At 40.6% G+C, this 18,644-nt stretch overlaps 4 protein-coding genes across 5 annotated transcripts in view; 3 read left to right on the top strand and 1 right to left on the bottom strand.

Moving 5' to 3' along the window:
- Positions 1-18,644, bottom strand: part of LOC145439865 (uncharacterized) — a 437,408-nt gene that overhangs the window by 264,149 nt on the left and 154,615 nt on the right. The window lies entirely within an intron of this gene.
- LOC145439848 (uncharacterized) overlaps positions 1-18,644 on the top strand; it is a 62,363-nt gene that overhangs the window by 39,511 nt on the left and 4,208 nt on the right. The window lies entirely within an intron of this gene.
- Positions 1,461-3,098, top strand: LOC145439330 (uncharacterized). Its single transcript, XM_080316834.1, has 2 exons — positions 1,461-2,346; positions 2,754-3,098. The coding sequence occupies exons 1-2, from the start codon at positions 2,052-2,054 to the stop codon at positions 2,822-2,824; spliced, it is 366 nt and encodes a 121-aa protein (XP_080172960.1). The 5' UTR covers positions 1,461-2,051; the 3' UTR covers positions 2,825-3,098.
- Positions 3,268-7,830, top strand: LOC145439944 (baculoviral IAP repeat-containing protein 3-like). Its single transcript, XM_080317609.1, has 3 exons — positions 3,268-5,574; positions 6,345-6,522; positions 7,545-7,830. Exons 1-3 carry the CDS (start codon positions 4,005-4,007, stop codon positions 7,828-7,830), a joined length of 2,034 nt encoding a protein of 677 aa, XP_080173735.1. The 5' UTR covers positions 3,268-4,004.

Genomic DNA, 18,644 nt, shown 5'->3' on the forward strand with positions numbered 1-18,644 from the left:
AAAAGGATAAGACGTATAGAAATACATCCTTACCCCTACGAAGGGGAAAGTGTGAACATTGACTCTATAATACCGGAACAATCATGAGTAATGACAACGACTGTAAATAAGATTTTGACTTACAAAGGACACTTTTTCGAAGGTATAGAGTAACAAAGTGGGTTATCTAATTCATGAGTAAAATGAACCGAGTGGAACTACTAGTATTATGGCTAGGCATGTGTTATGCTATTTATCCGGAAACAATAGAACAAAAGAAGTGTACAATGGATGAAAGACGAACCATGTTATACCCGGAATGCATGCAAGGAAGCAATTTGGTACTTTGGTGTGACCATTCGAGTTATACAAGAATTCCGGATCCTGACAAGATATACTTGGCAAAATCTTGTCGGAACACAATAAAGATATTCATCAACGACAGCTGCCTACGGGAAATAACCAAAGGACAATTGGAAAAATATAAAGACGTAGAGGTGTTGCATTGTGGTTGGAATAAAATCCAAACCATACCAGGAGGGGTCTTCTGCAAAAATGAAAAGCTTAGGGAGATAAATTTGATGCGAAACTACATCACACGAATTGAAAAAGAAAGCTTTGCAGGCTTACACCAACTGGAAAGTTTGTACTTAAGCAGTAATTTGCTGGCGGAAATAGAAGGATCGAAATTTGCAAGCATGGAAAAGTTAAAAAGATTATATTTGGACAACAATGTCATAAAGAAACTAAAGAATGGAACATTCATTCATTTACGTCATTTAAGAATACTAGACTTATCAAGAAACGCAATAAGCGCTATAGAAGAAGGGGCGTTCAAAGGACTGAGGAAACTGGAAACTTTGAACTTGGATGAAAATAAACTGGTGGAATTTGATATGACAATACTTGAATCTTTATGTAATTTAGAGAGATTAACGTTGTACTATAATAACTTGCAATATTTTTCTCTGTCCTCCAACATATCGTTCAGATATCTGCATACAATTGATCTTAGTTATAATCATGTTAAATTTCTTAATGACTCCCTATTGAGAAAATTACCAGATCTGGAAGTTTTAAAATTAAATAGATATAATAATGAAACACCTACCAGAAGACCCTATGTACGTAAACAATCAAGACTATATGATGACGAAATGAAAAGTCTTTCCAATCGTGTGACTATACATTCAAAGTGTACATTTACCGTTATTGTTTGGCTAGTTATTATTAAACTAATGTAAAAATGATTAAGTATATAAATTAAAAATTGGTGTAATAATTGTAATATGGTACTATGTAACTGAATTTAAATATGTTGTATAAAGGATTTACTTAAATTATAAAAATGTGTTTGGGATTACGTTGTGATGATCCAGAAATACAACATACGACATGGATACCCCAAAAAGAAATACTAATAGACAATGGATTAAAGTCGCTGAAGTTTCTGTTAACAACATATACATTGACGGATCACTTATGTGATATAATGTATAACGAATCAAATCCACGACTACTATATTGGAAACAAAAGTATGGTGTCACCACATACAACAATCATTGGCCTGGGAAACATCTGGTTGAAAATGAGTGGGAAGAAATTTATACAGGAAGCATTTACCCTGAAAAACCTATACAAATGGCTTTTGCAGAAATTTGCATAAACTGGGTAACAATTTTGAAAAGGGTAAATCCTGAAATGAGGGAATTTCTAAAAAGGGGAGATTCTGAAAGAGATCTCATAATGTGGATAATCTTTCCGGAAGTTCAGATCTACGCATGGGCAAAGACGCAGGGAATATCATTAAAAGAAGCCGATTGTCAATTTATGACTTTGAAAGTGCCTGCATGAAATTTAACTTTCCAATGTTTGTATATACAGAAAACTACTTTTGAAAAGACAATAAAGTTTTAAATAAATATGAAGACTAAAGAATCCAGAAAAAGAAAAAAATCTATTCAATCTTGCTCGATGTGGTATAATATCAAGTGAACGAAAATGTATAAAGTTTCTGCGATCACGGCAACTCCTTGTTCAAAAGGCAACATGTTTTAATTGTGGACAACAAATGAATGAAGAAAAATGCAAAAGAACTATGGATGGATGTAGATGGAGGTGTCCGGTTTCAAAGTGCAGGACTACCACGTCCATAAGGAAAGGATCACTATTTGAAGGAAGTAAAATAAGACTCACCCAACTTGTAATGATGATTTATCTTTGGACCATAGATGTATCTCAACGACAAATAGCTTTTGAAGCACACGTCAGCAAGAGAACAATGGTGAATTGGACCAAGAAACTTCGTAAGATATGCTCTGTGGAAATGGAAAGAAGAGGTACCCTAATAGGGGGAATATCACAAGGTAAATCACATGTAATTCAAATTGATGAGACGTTTGTGGCCAAAAGAAAATTTAATCGTGGAAGAATAATACGCCAACGCTGGGTTTTGGCTGGAATAGATATGAAAACGCGAGAAATGTTTGCAGAATTGGTACCTGAAGAAGGGAGAAAAACCTCTGTATTATCAGAAATAATTATGAAACACGTAAAAGAGGGATCCACTATATGGACTGATTCATTTGCCAGTTACCGCAAGTTGGAAAGCCTGGGAATGAATTATAAACATTCAGTAGTTAATCATGATCGCGAATTTGTCACTACAGAAGGCATAAATACACAATTGATCGAGGTGTCTTGGAATTTTTTTAAAGCTGCTATTAGAAGGCTGAATGGGGTATCAAGATCACTTATTCCTCATTACTTACAGGAGTGGCTCTGGAAAAGAAGGGTGGCCTTGGAGGAAAGGTTTCAACTATTTTTAGAGATAATTGCTCTTGATCCTAATTTTAGGACACTGGAACATTGAAAACAATGTTGGTCACTATGTGCAATATCATTAGAGATGAGAGATTTGAATCTTTAGGGAAGCAATAGAGGCATGTATGATAATCTACATGTTTAGAAAACCTATGAAATGTTTCTATTATTGTTGTGTCATAGTGAGTGAATGTATTACATGTATGTTATATGATATCTAATATCGAGATTTGATGCATTGAAATCTTGAATCAGGATCTTTTATTGTTATTGCACATTATTGTTATATTCGCAGGGATAAAATGTATCTATCTGAAGTACAGGATCATAATACTGCTATTTTTTGTAAATTAATAAATCAACTAGATAAAATCGACGTGCGAAAAAATGCTGGATGTCTAAAGTTGCTGATGGATATGTTGAAAAACTTTTTTGAACAAGAACATAATTGGTACAAAAGACAACTTCCATGTGGCGACAGGAAACCCCATGGAGAAACGCCGGAGGACGAAATTTCTAGTAATACGGACTCTGACGACTCCCAGGATTCTGCCATTGTGAAAGATTCCTCAAGACAACGACTCATAGTATGGAGTAAACAGACAATACGACCCGATGACGACACATGGACTATAATTACGGAAACTTTGATGGGAGTTGTCCGAAGAATACCTCCCCTATGTATGAGACGAGTAATATATGAAGTGATACGAGGAGTAATAATGGGCCATACAAGATTGTTAGTATGTGCAAATAGTCTGGCTTATGTTACAGATGCGAATTGCAAATGGACTTGGCACAGCCAAACCAACCTAGGAGTAAAAGGTTATATGTCGTTGAGTTCTGATACCTCCGTTATGGATGCATATATATACATATACTCGAAGAAAGTAGATAAGAAAGCCCAGTCAATGAATCAATATCTGGAAAATTCCTATATTTTGGACATACATCTCCATTAACTGTTGTCACATATTGACAATTAAATAATGACTTTACACCCAATCCATGGAATTTATCGAACCAATGCTAATTTGGAACCTCGAGAAATCTTATATAATGATATTTTTTTTAACAGAATGTTTATGTATTATTACTAGAATGTTGGATTGGTATGGTTATATTTAGACATTTTGATCTGTATTATTGAACGCCTGTTCCATCGAAAGCAATTACACCGAGAAGTGACCGAATTGAAACTATGGGCATTCTGATGAAAAGAGATCGTGATCCTCCTGGACATAATTGCGTTTATATTCCACCTGGAGATCACCGGGTTGAGTATTACAGACTTGCAACGTTCAAACATTTTTCGAAAGAAACTCCTGTGATACCGAGCTATCTAGCCGCTGCTGGTTTCTATTGGACAGGATTTCAAGATAGAGTAAGATGTTACTGCTGTGGCGTATCTGTGGAAAAATGGGTCACTGGAGATGATCCTTTTGATGACAAGTGGCATAAATCTACTTGTGACATGGTGACCATACAACATGGTTATAACTTGCCTATTTCAAATTGCTCAAGGAGGCTCCTTTTTGAACAAATGAGGTGCCACCTTAACCTTACTACAAGAAGTCAGCAAACTAATCGGAATGTGCAAAGACCGACTATCAAAGAGGAAAAATGTCCCTTACCACAAACCGTGTTTGCGAACATTTGTGACCAAGAACATGAGACTTCATTGCGATCAGCAAATTTGAGGAGTGAACTAGAGAGAAGAAGAACCTTTGACAAATGGCCTTCCTATCCTACTCCATACTTGGTAGGGGAATTGGCAAAACAGGGGTTTTTTTACCTGGGAAACCTTGACAGAGCGCAATGTTTTTCATGCTCAGGAGTACTGAGAAATTGGGCACCCACTGATAATGTCCTTGAACAACATAAAAGACATTTTACAAAATGCAAAATGGCAAATAACGAGTATGCAGGAAATATGCCCTTGACAGACTCCGAGAGAAATCAGGCAGATAATGAACTTAAAATAAAAATTGAAAGGTTAACTACTAATAGGGGAGAACCTCCGGATCCATCGCCAGAAGAACAACTCCAGTTGGTGGAAAGATTCCCTTGCCTTTACCCGATAAATTTGCATATGACATCGTTACAGCAAAGAATATCTTCGTTTAATGAAAAATGGCCCAGGATCCTCGCAACAACGGAACAATTGGCTAAAGCGGGTATGTATTATCTAGGGGATTCGGACAGGGCGAAATGCTTTTACTGCAATGGAGGATTACAAAACTGGAACTACAATGATGAGCCGTGGACAGAACATGCAAAGTGGTTTCCTGGTTGTGAATATGTTTTGCAAATGAAAGGTATTGATTTCGTTTTACGACTAAGAGATGAACATCCCAATCTCAATCGACCATCGATAAGGAATGCAATATGTCTTGATGCACCACGAGAGGAGATACGAAGGAACCATAATCGACCAAGGTTATCTAGACAATACATAAACAGGATGCAACTGGAAGACATGGGATTTACGAGAGATCAAATAGAAGGAACTATAAATAGACAGATTAATGATCCTTTCTCTACTGGTGATATAATTCAGGATTTACTAGAGACAGTAAATACAATTACCGCCAGTCCAACGAAAACAACACAACAAGGCGATAGTATATCTGAAAATAATCACGAAGTAAACAACAACAAAGAAACGAAAGAAGCAGCAGTTGCAGAAATAATGTCGGTGGATGAGATCGCGCAAAATTTGAAAGAAATACAAGAAGTTGTGCTTTGCAAAAATTGCAAGAGAAACAAAAGTGAAATTACTTTCATACCTTGTGGACATTTATGTAGTTGTGAAAAATGTGCAACAAATACTGAAAGATGCAACATTTGTGGTGAAACAATACTTGAAAAGATAAAGGTGTATAGAGCTTGATGGAGCAGGCAGGACTATTATTTTGTGGCATGAATGCTCTTGATGCATATGTATAATGCATAACGTTACTAGTTACTTTTGCGCGTAAAATTGAACATATGATTTTAAAGTATTTTATTCTGTATTAAGATGACTAGAGTATTAGAGAATTGGGAAATTACGCTAGCCAAGAAACAAATTAATGAATACTATGATGAGTTTGAACAGGAATACCATCATCAAAATTTTGAAATATGGAAAAATACCCCAAAGGAAAAATTCAAACAATTAATAAAGAAATACCTTCATCATTGTTTTGCGAATGTGACAGAAAAGCTTTTTGATAAGCTTTATGACGCACATAGTGATATTGCTCGCGTTTTTGTTACAAAAGATTTTAATCTGGCCCAATATACATGGTTTGGACTTGTTCTAAAACTACATCCGGCTCATAAATATCTACCAGAAGAATTTCTGGATGAAAGATTACCACAAATGGAATTGCAAGATTCTACAACATTACTTCTAAATGCTCGAGAATTTGAAACTGTTGCTGTTCCAATTTTAGAAGACGCTTTTTCGAAAATTGTTATACTGCACGATTAAGAGGAATGTCTCGAAGAACCATGAGTAACCAGGAAATATTGCAAATGGGACATGAATCTGCAGTGTGCGACTTGAAATATTATTTTGACATGTTTTGTAAATACTATGAAGAAGATGTGGAAATTTCCGACAGATGGCAAAGATGGGCTATGACAAGACCCAATGACATTGTTGGAATGCTGACGCTGTATATTGATAAAGTTTATGGGAGTGCTTTGTCTCCGCAAGGCAAGGCTCGGGGGTATCATGCTGCTATCAAAGAACATAATAGGATTGCAATTATTACACTGGGAAACTATAAGGAAGCCAAATTTCTTTGGTACCAACATATTGTTCGTATGCATCCCATGAAGGAGAACTTTTCAGAACAATGGATAAAAGGATGTTTGAAAGATGATTAACTGAAATGATACATAGACTGCACCAAATTTACTATATCTAATATAACAACTAGAATTAAAACTTTTATTTGTGTAGTCATGTTGATTTACTGATTAAGACTTTTTGAATGTTTAATAATGTTTGGGTTTTTTGTGTAAGAAATTTTAAGACATTAGGAATTTATTTGACCTTTAATCGTGATATGTTGGAAATCAATTATGAAAAGTACGAATATGTGCCCAAAGACCCACAAAAGAAAGAATTGAACCGAAAGAGGTTCAGACCGTGTCTATACCCTACGATACCTGACAGCAGAGTTGCTTGGCTAAAGATGGGAGTTGTACATGAACGAATAAAAGAAAGAATAGAAAACTTTCCGAAGTTAACAGCCAATGACATGGAGTATGTATTGAAAGACTTTCTTGTCTGGTTATACCGGGACCATGAGGTGGCGGAACAATTGGAATGCGCAAAAAAAGTACTGGAGCGCATTGTGGAAGAAAACTTTGGAGAAAGTCCTGCGTACTATTTGTACTTATTTCTACGATATGTATTGGCTATAGCTAATGTTGATGAAGATTGGAACATTACTAGCAGAACTATTGCCGGATTTTCACGTGACATGTACGCTATGGATAAACGATTGAATTAGTGATGTTCCCCTTTTCTTTTATGTGTGTAAGTTTTATTGGATAGTATAAGTCTGCATCGAATGGCAAAACATAGATTATACGTTGAACGGCGAAAAATTAATCAAGAAATACGAACAAATCCTGTAATTTTGCAAGCAGGGCCATTGGACGAGTCGGATATCTATGTTTGGCAAGCACTTTTGCGAGGACCATCAAAAACACCATATGAAAAAGGAACATTTCTTCTTAGAATTGAATTTCCAACGGAATATCCATTCAAGCCTCCGAAGATCAAATTTGAAACCAAGATTTTCCATCCGAATATAAGCCGTAAGGGTACCATATGTATTGACATTCTTGCCGATGAATGGTCTCCCGCTTTAACGTTGGGAAAAGTATTGGTCTCGATTTCGTCATTATTGGCTTCCCCTAACCCAGAAGATCCAATGGATGTTGAGAGCGCCAGACTGTATCGGGATGACTATGAAAGTTATCAGAAGATGGCAAGAAACTGGACTGATATGTATGCTAAGTAATTACTATGTATCTAGTATGCTTATCACAATTATTGAATATTTTGGAAATGCTGTTATACTTATATGTATTAAAAATGTTAGCAAGGAAAGTTTCCGGTCCGATAATCAACGTAAAATTTTCTATATTAAGAAAATATGGGTGAAAAAATTGCTAGAGTAAAGCATGAACTTGACGTGTTCTTCGATTCATTTGAAAAGAAATATGAACATAAAGATTTCGGCAAGTGGGCTGCAACAACACGGGATGAATTGGAGATATTTATGACACCTTACTTGAGGATTTGCAACCTGAGAGTATCCGACAGACTGTTTGATGCGCTATACAAAAAGCATTTAGCTATCGCCCGCATGATATTGTTTGAAAATTATGAACATGCGAAATTTTGTTGGTTCGTCTTCTGTGTTGGATTACATCCTGCCTCAGATGTAATACCTGAAGGATGGGTGTTGGAAAGAATGCCTGACTCTGATAAAACTGGATTTTGTATCTATACCACGGAAAAACTCTTTTATGATACTTTTCCCTCTGATGTGAGAGCTGCTATACTTATACATAAAATGAAATGTTATGGCTGTAATAATAATGGACAATGAATTCATGGATTGTATATTGTATTTTATGCTAAATCAAAATATCTATTAAAATTATGTATGACATGTATGCCAATTTATTGAGTGTTGCATTGAGTTACTTCATTTTCGTCTGCATAACCCAATGGACCCTTATTAGGATTATTAATATTTTTCAGAAAATTAAGTATGAGTAACGTGATAATAAATGATAATGGTGACGTTGATGTCACCAGAATGGTGGGCTCCAATGTGGCGGAACAAGATTTGATATTTTATTTTTGGCTATTCAAAGAACGATATGAAGCGAGAATACTCCCCTCTCATAGATGGTACGAGTGGTCAAAGACTCCACCCAAATATATCAAACTTGGATTGAAATGTTTTTTCAAACGAATTAAAGAAACTCTTTCTGATGAGAAGCCCCTTGTTATTGACTACCAAGGAATACTAGAAAACCATAAAATGATAAGAGACATGGCCTCTGGAAATTATGAAAAGGCTAAACTTTTGTGGTTCAACTATATGACTCGAATGCATCCTATGGAAAATTTGATCACGGATGAATGGGTGAAGGAACAAGCCGAATCTACGGAACCCTTTTATCCTGAGGATACTATAGATGTCTTAGTTCAATGAGAAATATTAAGCCCAGGAATGCTATTGTTTTCATGTATGTATATAAAGTGTTATAACTGACCTACGGAATATAGAATGGTCAAGAATCTCTATTGCGTCTTGCATAGAGTCATTTTATTGTATTTTGTTGCACAGAAAATTGATTCCGTCACGTTCACGGTTTATTGAGTGGTTTGGTCAACCTATATTCAGAAATGTTTTACAGTTTGTACGGATTATTGCTGCTTTGCTAACTGCGAATGAATTTAATACTGTGGGGCCTCGTCATCCCTACAGTATGTATATAAGGCGTTATACACTGCTACGCCCTTATTTTTAAGCAGGACCCTAGGGATTGAAGCCCTAGTTTTAGGGAAACAAAATCCGAAGTTTACGGTGCGAACCCTTATTATAGGCTAAATAAATAATTAATGAAAAACAATATAAAATCTTATAAAATCTTGAACAACTAAACCATTAAATTAACTAAATAATGAACACTAAAACCTGTTTGAACAATCTGCAATGCCTGTATTAAGTGGCATCTAAGTTAAGGGTAGTATCATGCGGTCCGATTAAGAGGATCATAGTGATTATAATTGCACTGAAGACATGACGTCCTTAATGTTGATATGTTATATTAAAATTGATTGAAACATTATAATCGCAAGTATACTGAAGAATATTATGATGAATAGGAATTGATATTTGAAATGCATTGATATTTACGGCAGGAAAGGCCGTCGCATCAATTATATGCGAAAACAAACCTTGGAGTATTAAAAATGTTTATTAATTGTGTATGATGATGTATAGGTTAAACATGCCTTGTGTTATAATTGATGGATGATGTGTATGCCAATTTTAACCAAGCTTTGCATAGAGTTACCACATTTCCGTCTGCGCAATTAACTGATTGGAGTATTTGGTTGTATTAAGATTATCAGTAGATAAAGGTAGATTAAAATTCTGGACCCCAGGGTCATTGTCAACTTGAGAAGAAACAATCCTACAACTGTTGTTGCTCCAATCACCATTTACAGACGTCGTCAAGATATTAAAGCAAACGAAAGGCAACGCTTTACTAGGAAGTAACCCGAACAAGTGTGGACTACTCGCATGACAATCGTTGTGGAGCTGCACTATAAAAACAAAATTGGTGGCCAGTACGGGGATCTTTCCGGTGTTCAGACGTTGACCAATCGATGCTTTCTAAGACGACCATCGTAAAACTTGTACTTGTCGTATCCTTGCTTTCATCTTCTATATCTCTCCTGATTATATTGGCAGCAATCTATCTGCACGTATCGCCTGGAGCGCTTTCTAATCTATTGAACGTATTTTTGGGATCCAACAGCAGCGCATCTACTGCTTACGTTCCACCCACGAATACGCCGCAAGGATCTATAATCCATTTTAACATATCTTCACCTGATCTAAAAACTTCTGTCAACAGTACTTTCTCCAGTCAATAGGAAGGACTATGCGAAGGATGTTGAAAGCATTCAAAAGGAAAAAGCCGTCAGAAGCAACAGACGAACTCAAACAAGGGATTACCTTGCTTAAAGCTACACAAAAACGCCATGAAGATGTCCGGCGACAAGAAAGACAACTGGCTAAGGACGTGGCTGAACAGACAGAGCTATTGAAAGAGGTAAAGACAGCTCTGCCGGAAACCATGAAAGGGTTAGAAAAGGCAAAGAAAGAGGTTCGAAAAGCTCAAGCAGACCTCAAAGCTGTTTGTGATGCCACAACAAAAGTTAGCGGAAAGGTCTCCACCGACGTGCTGAATGACATCCTTAAGTCAGAGTTCGAGCTCGGAAGGTCGCATGCTCAGGCTACGCGAGATAGCGTCCAATCTCCCGTTTTGACAGTAACTCCCAATGCACCAGAACATGATCCTCCGGCTTACGTCCCGCTCGCTGAGCAGCCGTCGGATAATGTACAACCAGGACCAACAATGACGGTCCGTAAGGGTCTGGATTGTCATACTGTGACGGCTGTCTATCCTAAATTACCACGTTCTGATTCATCCTCGTTGTCAGACTCTCAAATAGGGACGACACCATGCTTCCATATTGGCAGTGGTGCGCGCCCCAAACAAAAAGACGGTAACCCAACAACGATGGGAACAAGGGCGAAACCTGCAAAAAGTTCCTTGAGTAACTATAGGGGATATCAAGGTTGGCAAGAAGGCCGCAATTCGAAGACAGAATCACGTATAAAAGCGGATGGCGCTTCACAACGTGTTACCTTTCGTAGTCCAGGCGAGGAACAATCTGCCGCAGAAGACAGTGAGGTCGACTTTCAGACTCGATTAAAGCATCTTTCCAAAGAATTAAGAGATAATATAAGGTCTCTACGGGGCGGTGCCAGCCCTCAGGATTCTGCGGATGAATCTAGCGAGGAGGAACCTGCCGATATCTCTCGTTCTCCTGATACACCTCGCGCTACCTCCACTCCAAAAGAGTATGGGGGAAGGACTAGGCGACAACGGCAGCAACAGCTACATAAGAATTCTGGTGGTTTTGCCCCAGTACTTAATGTATCTGCTAAAATCCAGTCAGAAAAAGAAATGCTTCAGCTTATGATGGACCCTGGGGACATGCCACTGCTAAAATGGATGGAGAATTCGATGCGAAGAATACGCCACGGTCCTGGAAATACGGATGTGGATGTTATTTTGGCTAATGCACTGCAGAAGAAATTGAGGGCTGCTGGTCGACACAAACAGGCTACCCAACTGGGAAATTTTTTTAATACCAATTCGGGGGAAGCAGAATGGGAATCGGTGATGCGATCTCTTTCCTTGTCCAATCCCCAGGGTTTGGTAAATGACGAAAAGATCATTGGAGAATTCCGCAGAAATTATCGCTGGGAGGATGAGCCGCTACCTCGGCTGAATAGCGCCTTGAAGCAACTAGAAATAGACATGGATAGTCTTATTGAGGATAATCCAGATGGATTACGTCTTTTCCGAAATTTACGACAACGCCTTCCGGAAGCGCTCAGACTGATGTTGCGAGGCTGGGAAGAGGATAAAACTTGGCGGGACGTTGCGGAGGAACTACAACTTGTTTGGAACTCCGAGTTCCTGGATGAACAAGAGACACGCCCCAGGTATCAGGAAACAAAGGAAGTCCTTGATACAAAACCGTCATTGCCGCCAGTACACATTTATAATGTTCAACCTGCAGGACAAATAGTGCACAGTTATCCCACTCATGGAAGAGAGGACAGTCAGCTCAACACTCCTCCTCCACCTGGTGACACCCCACCGCCGGTGGTACAATCACCCTCGCCCCTACAACCACTGAATAACTTTGGGGGGGCAACACCTCCTGGATCACCTAGGGGGATCTCACCGCGTCAGCTTGCTAATGCAGACCAGGTACCGTTACAACGTCGGAATCCTCAACGTAAAGCACGCAACAATCGATTTCCCACCCGCATCATGAATGGTAATGGAGTTGGTAGGCGTGGACAAGGCCCGAGGGCCAGGCCAGTACACCAACAGGATGGGCGTAACGCATCATCGAGACCTAACGGACAGCCAACAAGAACAACAAGATCTTCACGCGCTAGTCCAGGACCGGAAACCGCAAACCGAAGTCCGCGAGTGGCGAATACGCAAGATTCCGGGATGGGTGCAGACAACTCACAAATTACGCCGTCCAGCAGCCAGGAAGCCCGCAACATTGCGGATAGTCAAGGTGAGAGATACAATTTTCTTGGAAACCCGAATATTTTCGCTCCTCTAGGATTGTATCTAAATCCCACTCAGGGACAATCCCTGTCCGTTTGTTACTACTGTAAGGCACCGGGACATCAATCCCGAAATTGCGTGGCTAAGTTCATACTGTGGCTAAACGATAAGGTTCTTGCTAGGGATGAGGAATTAGGATGGGTAATTCGTGGGCGAGCACGACCTGTACCCCCTCATGTTAAAGAATCTGCAGAACGAAACTGGAAACCGTTCCTTGCGAGAAATAACATACTAACAATTGAAGGACTTGATCGATATCTGGCTGCTCAAGGTTCACCCTCGTTTACACAGAGGACCGCTCTGTGCGAAGCCTATTATGATACCAGACCAAAAAACCGAGATAGAACCCACTGGCATGATAGGGATCAATGGGGTCCTCATGGACCACCTGCACGTCCATCTGGGGGAAATACCCAAGTGGCCTGGACGAAACCTCAATATCATGATCGGCCGCGTCAATATGATGCTTCATATTGGACGGACGAGGAACTGAATCAAGGTATACGACTTTCAAAAAACGCCTTGGGGTGCTGATTGATCCGGTGAATCAGCTCCCAGACAATTTAATAATTCAACATACAAAAACTGTACATAACTCATCATTACCCTTATTTACATTTCTTGATATGCCGGATGACCCCCTACAGCCCGACTTTACGGAATTGTTTGGAGGCCAGTTGTTGTATTTAATTGATACAGCGACTGGTACAAAATTCCTAGCTGACACGGGGAGCATCCCCAATTTGATAATGAAAAAGGTCGTTATAACTAAATATCCACGAAGCTGGGAAAAACGTCAACCAATAGACATGGCATTAACTGGAATAGGTGGCTCGTCCCAAGTGGACTCTTTTGTAGTGATTGATATTGGTGGACTGCCCGTTCCATTTGTAACCGGACCAGGAGTCCCACTTAATATCGTAGGGCTGAAATGGATTGAGGAAGTCCAACAATTACCAGGCGTAACTACGGAATTCAAAACCCCGTCTAACGCAAATGAGGAGCTGTCTTTAGCATCATTACTCGAAGGGAATCATTATGACCAAGGTAACGGAACCGAAGTTGGAAGCAGTACTAGCTACACTGTAACCAACGATGGGTTGATGGATGCTGCAAACCAATTTAGCGTGGAGCGGAAAATGGCCGTTGGCGCGAGTACCGAGATGGAAATAACCACTGGTGCGAGCGACGAGTTGAAATTAGCAACTTACGTCACACAGAACCCATGGGAAACTATAGGTGTTGAGACAGGAATGCCTGCTGACACCGTTAAGGAAGACGTCGAGCGTGGAATCCCCGCTGGCGTAAAGATGGACCTGCACGAGAAAACTGGTCCAGAACACTCTCGCGGATGCACTTATCCGGATGACGATAGGAATCTGGCCCATAGTTGCATGGCGACTACTACAACTGACATCCAGAGCGAAATGTCCTCTGGCGAAAATAAAGACCTGCATGAGAAAACTGGTCCTAAGTGCCTTCGTGGATGCACTTGTCCGAATAACCTTAATGATTCGGCCCATAGTTGCATGACGACAGCCGCAGTAATGAGTACTTTCCCAAAAGGTTCAAACGAAGCAGCAATTGCCGGTCAACCGGATGTACATCCGGACATGTCCGACAAGGAGTCTGGGGATTTTATGATGCACGTCTCCCCAGAAAAAGGGTCCCCGGCGGAAAAGGAGTCCGTCGGCGTGACGGTAGGTGCGGGCACGCGCCGAGATCAGAGGCCTACATCGAAGGACCTCGCCCTCTCTCCACCAACACCAACAACTCGGTCATCACGAATCTCAAATCAGCCTATGGCTGGGCCAGTAACCACGTATGTTTTGCAGAAAGACACTCACCCGCGAGTCAAGACGGAACTTGAGGATCTCTGCGCAAAATCCGTGGCGCTGGCCAAACTCCCATACAAACCTCCTGATCTGACGACTCCAGAAAACACCATTATTGCTGATGATGTTTGGAAAGCCGTCTACACACCGTTCGCGTCTGAACTCGAGGACCTGCGAGGCCATCTTGGCGGCCCGCAAACCATGAAATACAAATGCGACATCGAGCTTAAAGATCCCTCGACGAAACCGTTTGTGTCTGGTCCTTATAATCTGAAGGGGAAGGGCCAGGCGAAAGCATTAAAAGAAGCGGTAGACAATTTCCTGGATTTGGGCGTCATTGAACGAGGCTTTGCCGAATGGAAGTTGGCTATATTTGTGGTCCCTCAGAAAATGAATGAGAGACAGAAACAGGAGGATGGATGGAAGCAGGCCTGGAGAGTAGTACAGAATCTCCAACCCCTTAATGCGGCCATAAAATCAATAGAAGTACCTCCACCTCTTGTACCGGACGTAAAGCAGCTCGCCCAAGGCAGAGAAGTGCTTTCTCTCCTTGATTTGAAGAAGGCCTATTTCCACATGGACGTAACGGAAAGGTCTAAACAATATGTGGGCATAGCCATCAAAGGAATGCACGTAAGATGGCGTAAGATGCCGATGGGGCTAAAGACCGCGGTGGCTCTTTGGTCTGCGAATATGCAAGAATGTGTGGTGAAACCTATCACGGAAAAATACCAACAACACATGAAACAAGTTGGCAGGACAGATGAGGAGAATGCGACGCCTATGGAGGCCTACATAGACGACATTTTTCTCAGCACAAGAACGGTAGAAGACCACTTACTGCTGCTACGCATGGTATTTGAACAGCTCGCCAAGATGAAACTGACGGTTAGCATCAATAAGTGTTTCATTGGAAAGCGAAAAGTGAACCTTTTGGGGGCAACCTTGACGGGGAAAGAAATTGAGGTTCAGCCCGAAAGATTAAGGGCTTTACGCGAACTCTCACCACCCCACAATGTATACGAGTTAAGGGGGTGGATTGGCGCACTTCGCTATATTTCGGAACATATTCCTGAGTTAAGCTTGAAGCTGGCCAAATTCGATGCGCTGACAGGCAAGGTCCCTGCGACACAAGGACGAGTGACGCCTGTGCTATGGACCAACGAATTACTGCAGGACTTCAAAACGGCACAAGCAGCCCTCGAAGATGCTAAGGTTCTGTATCATCTGGATCCAAATCTTTCCATTTTTGTGGAAACGGACGCTTCAGATATTGGATTTGGATCAATTATTTTCCAGACGGAAAAAGGGTGTAAACCACCGTTCGGAAAGGTTTACCCAATTGCTTACTACAGCCAAAAGTGGGCGACTCCAACGGCAAAGGCTTATGACCCATGTACAAAAGAATTGAAAGCCCTAAAAGATTCGGTGGAAAAATGGCAATCAATGTTGAGAGCCTTACCCTTTACAATAATTACTGATAATACTGGGGTTTTTGGGCTCCTCAAAAGAATGACGGACAAAGCGAAAAATCCAAGCCCAAAACCCCTAATTCAGAGGTGGCTCAATCATCTAGCAGGATTCCAAATAAAGGAGGTAATTCATCTAAGTACGATGCAGGTATTTACGTCAGATGGATTGTCCCGTTCTTATTGGATGGAGATGGCTGCGGGAGAAGATGATCCACATGTTTGGGCGACGATTCCCAAGAAAAAGGGCGTTTCGAACCGACATAAAAGACCCCGACCGGAAAAAATACAGCAGATACTGATGTATCACTGTCGACATGAACTTTGCGACAACTCGGTGAACGGGTTCCATCCTTGGGAAGATATTTGCAGTATCTTTCAAAAGAAAACTGGTGAACAAATGGAAATGGACGAAATACAGAGTGTCATGCTAAGATGTGACAGAGCAATAACCACAGAATATGGTGTGGCGGCCGCCCATGGACATACAAAAGGGACGCCTCCTCCGTACTGTAAATATGAAGGTAACGAGGTACTGTACCACATGACGACCGAAAACAATGCAAAACAGATAATGTCCGCGGGCATTGAACGGATGAACAGGAGATTCATTCATTTGAGCAAAACGCCAACAAAGAAAAGCAAAAGGCGGAATGTGGTAATTTGCATGAAAGCAGCAAATCTAAGGAATGAGGGACTCGAATTGCTGCAATCAAACGTACAAGATGTGGTATTGTGTGAAGGTCCTATACCACCGACAATCATACAAAATATGTAGATACGTATTGGCAGAGTGTGAATAGTATAGGAAGGGTAAATGAACAAAATCACTATAATGGGAGCCAACGAAGAAAACTGAAACCTCGTAACTGGAAAAAATGCTGACTCAGCATTTTCTCAGCTCGTGTGGAAAAACGAGAGAATAAAAAGAAAAAAGGTTTAAGTAATAGAAGAAGGCAATTGAATTAAAGGATCATGGGGAATCATGATGAATGACGTCAAGTAGACACACGAGTAAAGCGGGCATATACTGCACTAGTTCCGTATCTTTATTGTAACGATTAACAACATTGTGTTTTCTTGTGGTGGCATAAAAGGTACATATTTGAACCTTGATAAAATACATTATATTGTGACGTCAAAATGAGTGATTCTAGAACGCTCAACTCGACTTTGAGCGTAATACGTGATTCAGAATCGAATCACTCAGGTACTCAATTTTGACCAGCCCTGGAGGTGAGTCACTGTGAAATTGCCAATGAACCGTTTCGTAAATATTTTTGAACTTTGAGAACCAATGTTACGCATCGTTAAGTCATGTTCGATGTTCATCTCAAACGAATAAGACTATTTAATAGGTGAATGAATTAACGGTCCGCACCAGTAGGTTGCACATCCAGTGGTTTCCATCTTTTATTGTCGCGACGGATCACGTCCAATTTGATATTGTTCCGCAGCCCCGCCCAAAATTTGATAAGCTGATTACTAAAAATGATCCCAGACTTAGGCCAACTCAAGGCCTATTTTGGAAGCCGATTACGTCCAACATCTTTCCAATCCCCAGAATAGAGGCAACCCCCGACCCACAGGTTTAGAACCTGTGTCGAAACGGTCTTAACCGGCTCTCAGTGTATACCAGTGGTTCCCATCGTGGGCGATATCGCCCCCCAGGGGGCGATTTGTAGGTCCAGGGGGGCGAAAATAGCCAAGGGGGCGATAGGGGGGCGATGGCGCGTTGAAATGGCTATATTGGCGTCCATTACCGTAACTGCCACACCCAAACCCCAATTGGCAGGGGGGCCCGAGCTCGAAGGGGGCCCACAATTTTTTCGTGAATTAACATTTATTATAGAGTATTATTTTAGAAATTTAGGCAACTTTTTCAAAATATTTTCGCGCAGCGCACCATTTCGTGGTCACATATTTCTTGCTTATTGGAAACCCTTCCTCCAAGAAATAATACGCATGAGTTATAGAAATGGGCATCTCGGCGTCAGCCATTATCACACCATGACGCACCAAGACATATGAAGTTTCAGGCCATGGAACATGCGACTCCGAGAAGTGCGCCAGAACGAGAAAACCTTGGCGGAAAAGGACTGCCCTTATGCTGACCGACTTCGATATATATACGATATACATATATATTTAATTGTCAATAGGCGCCTAAATGGCTGGCGCCATATAATGTTCCTGTCCTGTCACTCAACTTTACCGGTAAATCTGAATGCATGAGCAGAGAGAGGATAAAAAATTGACAGCAATAAATATGCAATTCCCGATCATATTGACCGATTTAATAATAAATGATAAAAAATTTTCGCGCTTAGCGCGAATTAAGCCGACTAACTAAAGAGTCCAACAAATTGTGCTGAGAAGTAGCGGTAAAGAGGTATCGGAGGAGTTTGGTCTGAGGGGTGCAGAAGTTTGCTTTATCGCCCTATGGAGGGGGGGCAAGACCAACGTATTGGAGGCAGACATGGGGTGATTACTTCATGAATGTAATCGATTGCGATTACGATTACTTCTGAATGACGCGATTACGATTACGATTGC

Source organism: Botryllus schlosseri, chromosome 5, assembly GCF_051294905.1.
Source record: "Botryllus schlosseri isolate E-star chromosome 5, Bs_hap1, whole genome shotgun sequence".
Lineage (NCBI taxonomy): Eukaryota > Metazoa > Chordata > Ascidiacea > Stolidobranchia > Styelidae > Botryllus > Botryllus schlosseri.

Coding starts and splice junctions, on each gene's coding strand:
- LOC145439330 (XM_080316834.1), top strand. CDS start 2,052: ATGAATGAAGAAAAATGCAAAAGAACTATGGATGGATGTAGATGGAGG. Junction 2,347..2,753: donor AATAGGGGGAATATCACAAG/GTAAATCACATG, acceptor CATTACTTACAG/GAGTGGCTCTGGAAAAGAAG.
- LOC145439944 (XM_080317609.1), top strand. CDS start 4,005: ATGGGCATTCTGATGAAAAGAGATCGTGATCCTCCTGGACATAATTGC. Junction 5,575..6,344: donor AAATTGCAAGAGAAACAAAA/GTGAAATTACTT, acceptor ATGAATCTGCAG/TGTGCGACTTGAAATATTAT. Junction 6,523..7,544: donor CCGCAAGGCAAGGCTCGGGG/GTATCATGCTGC, acceptor ATTTCTTCTTAG/AATTGAATTTCCAACGGAAT.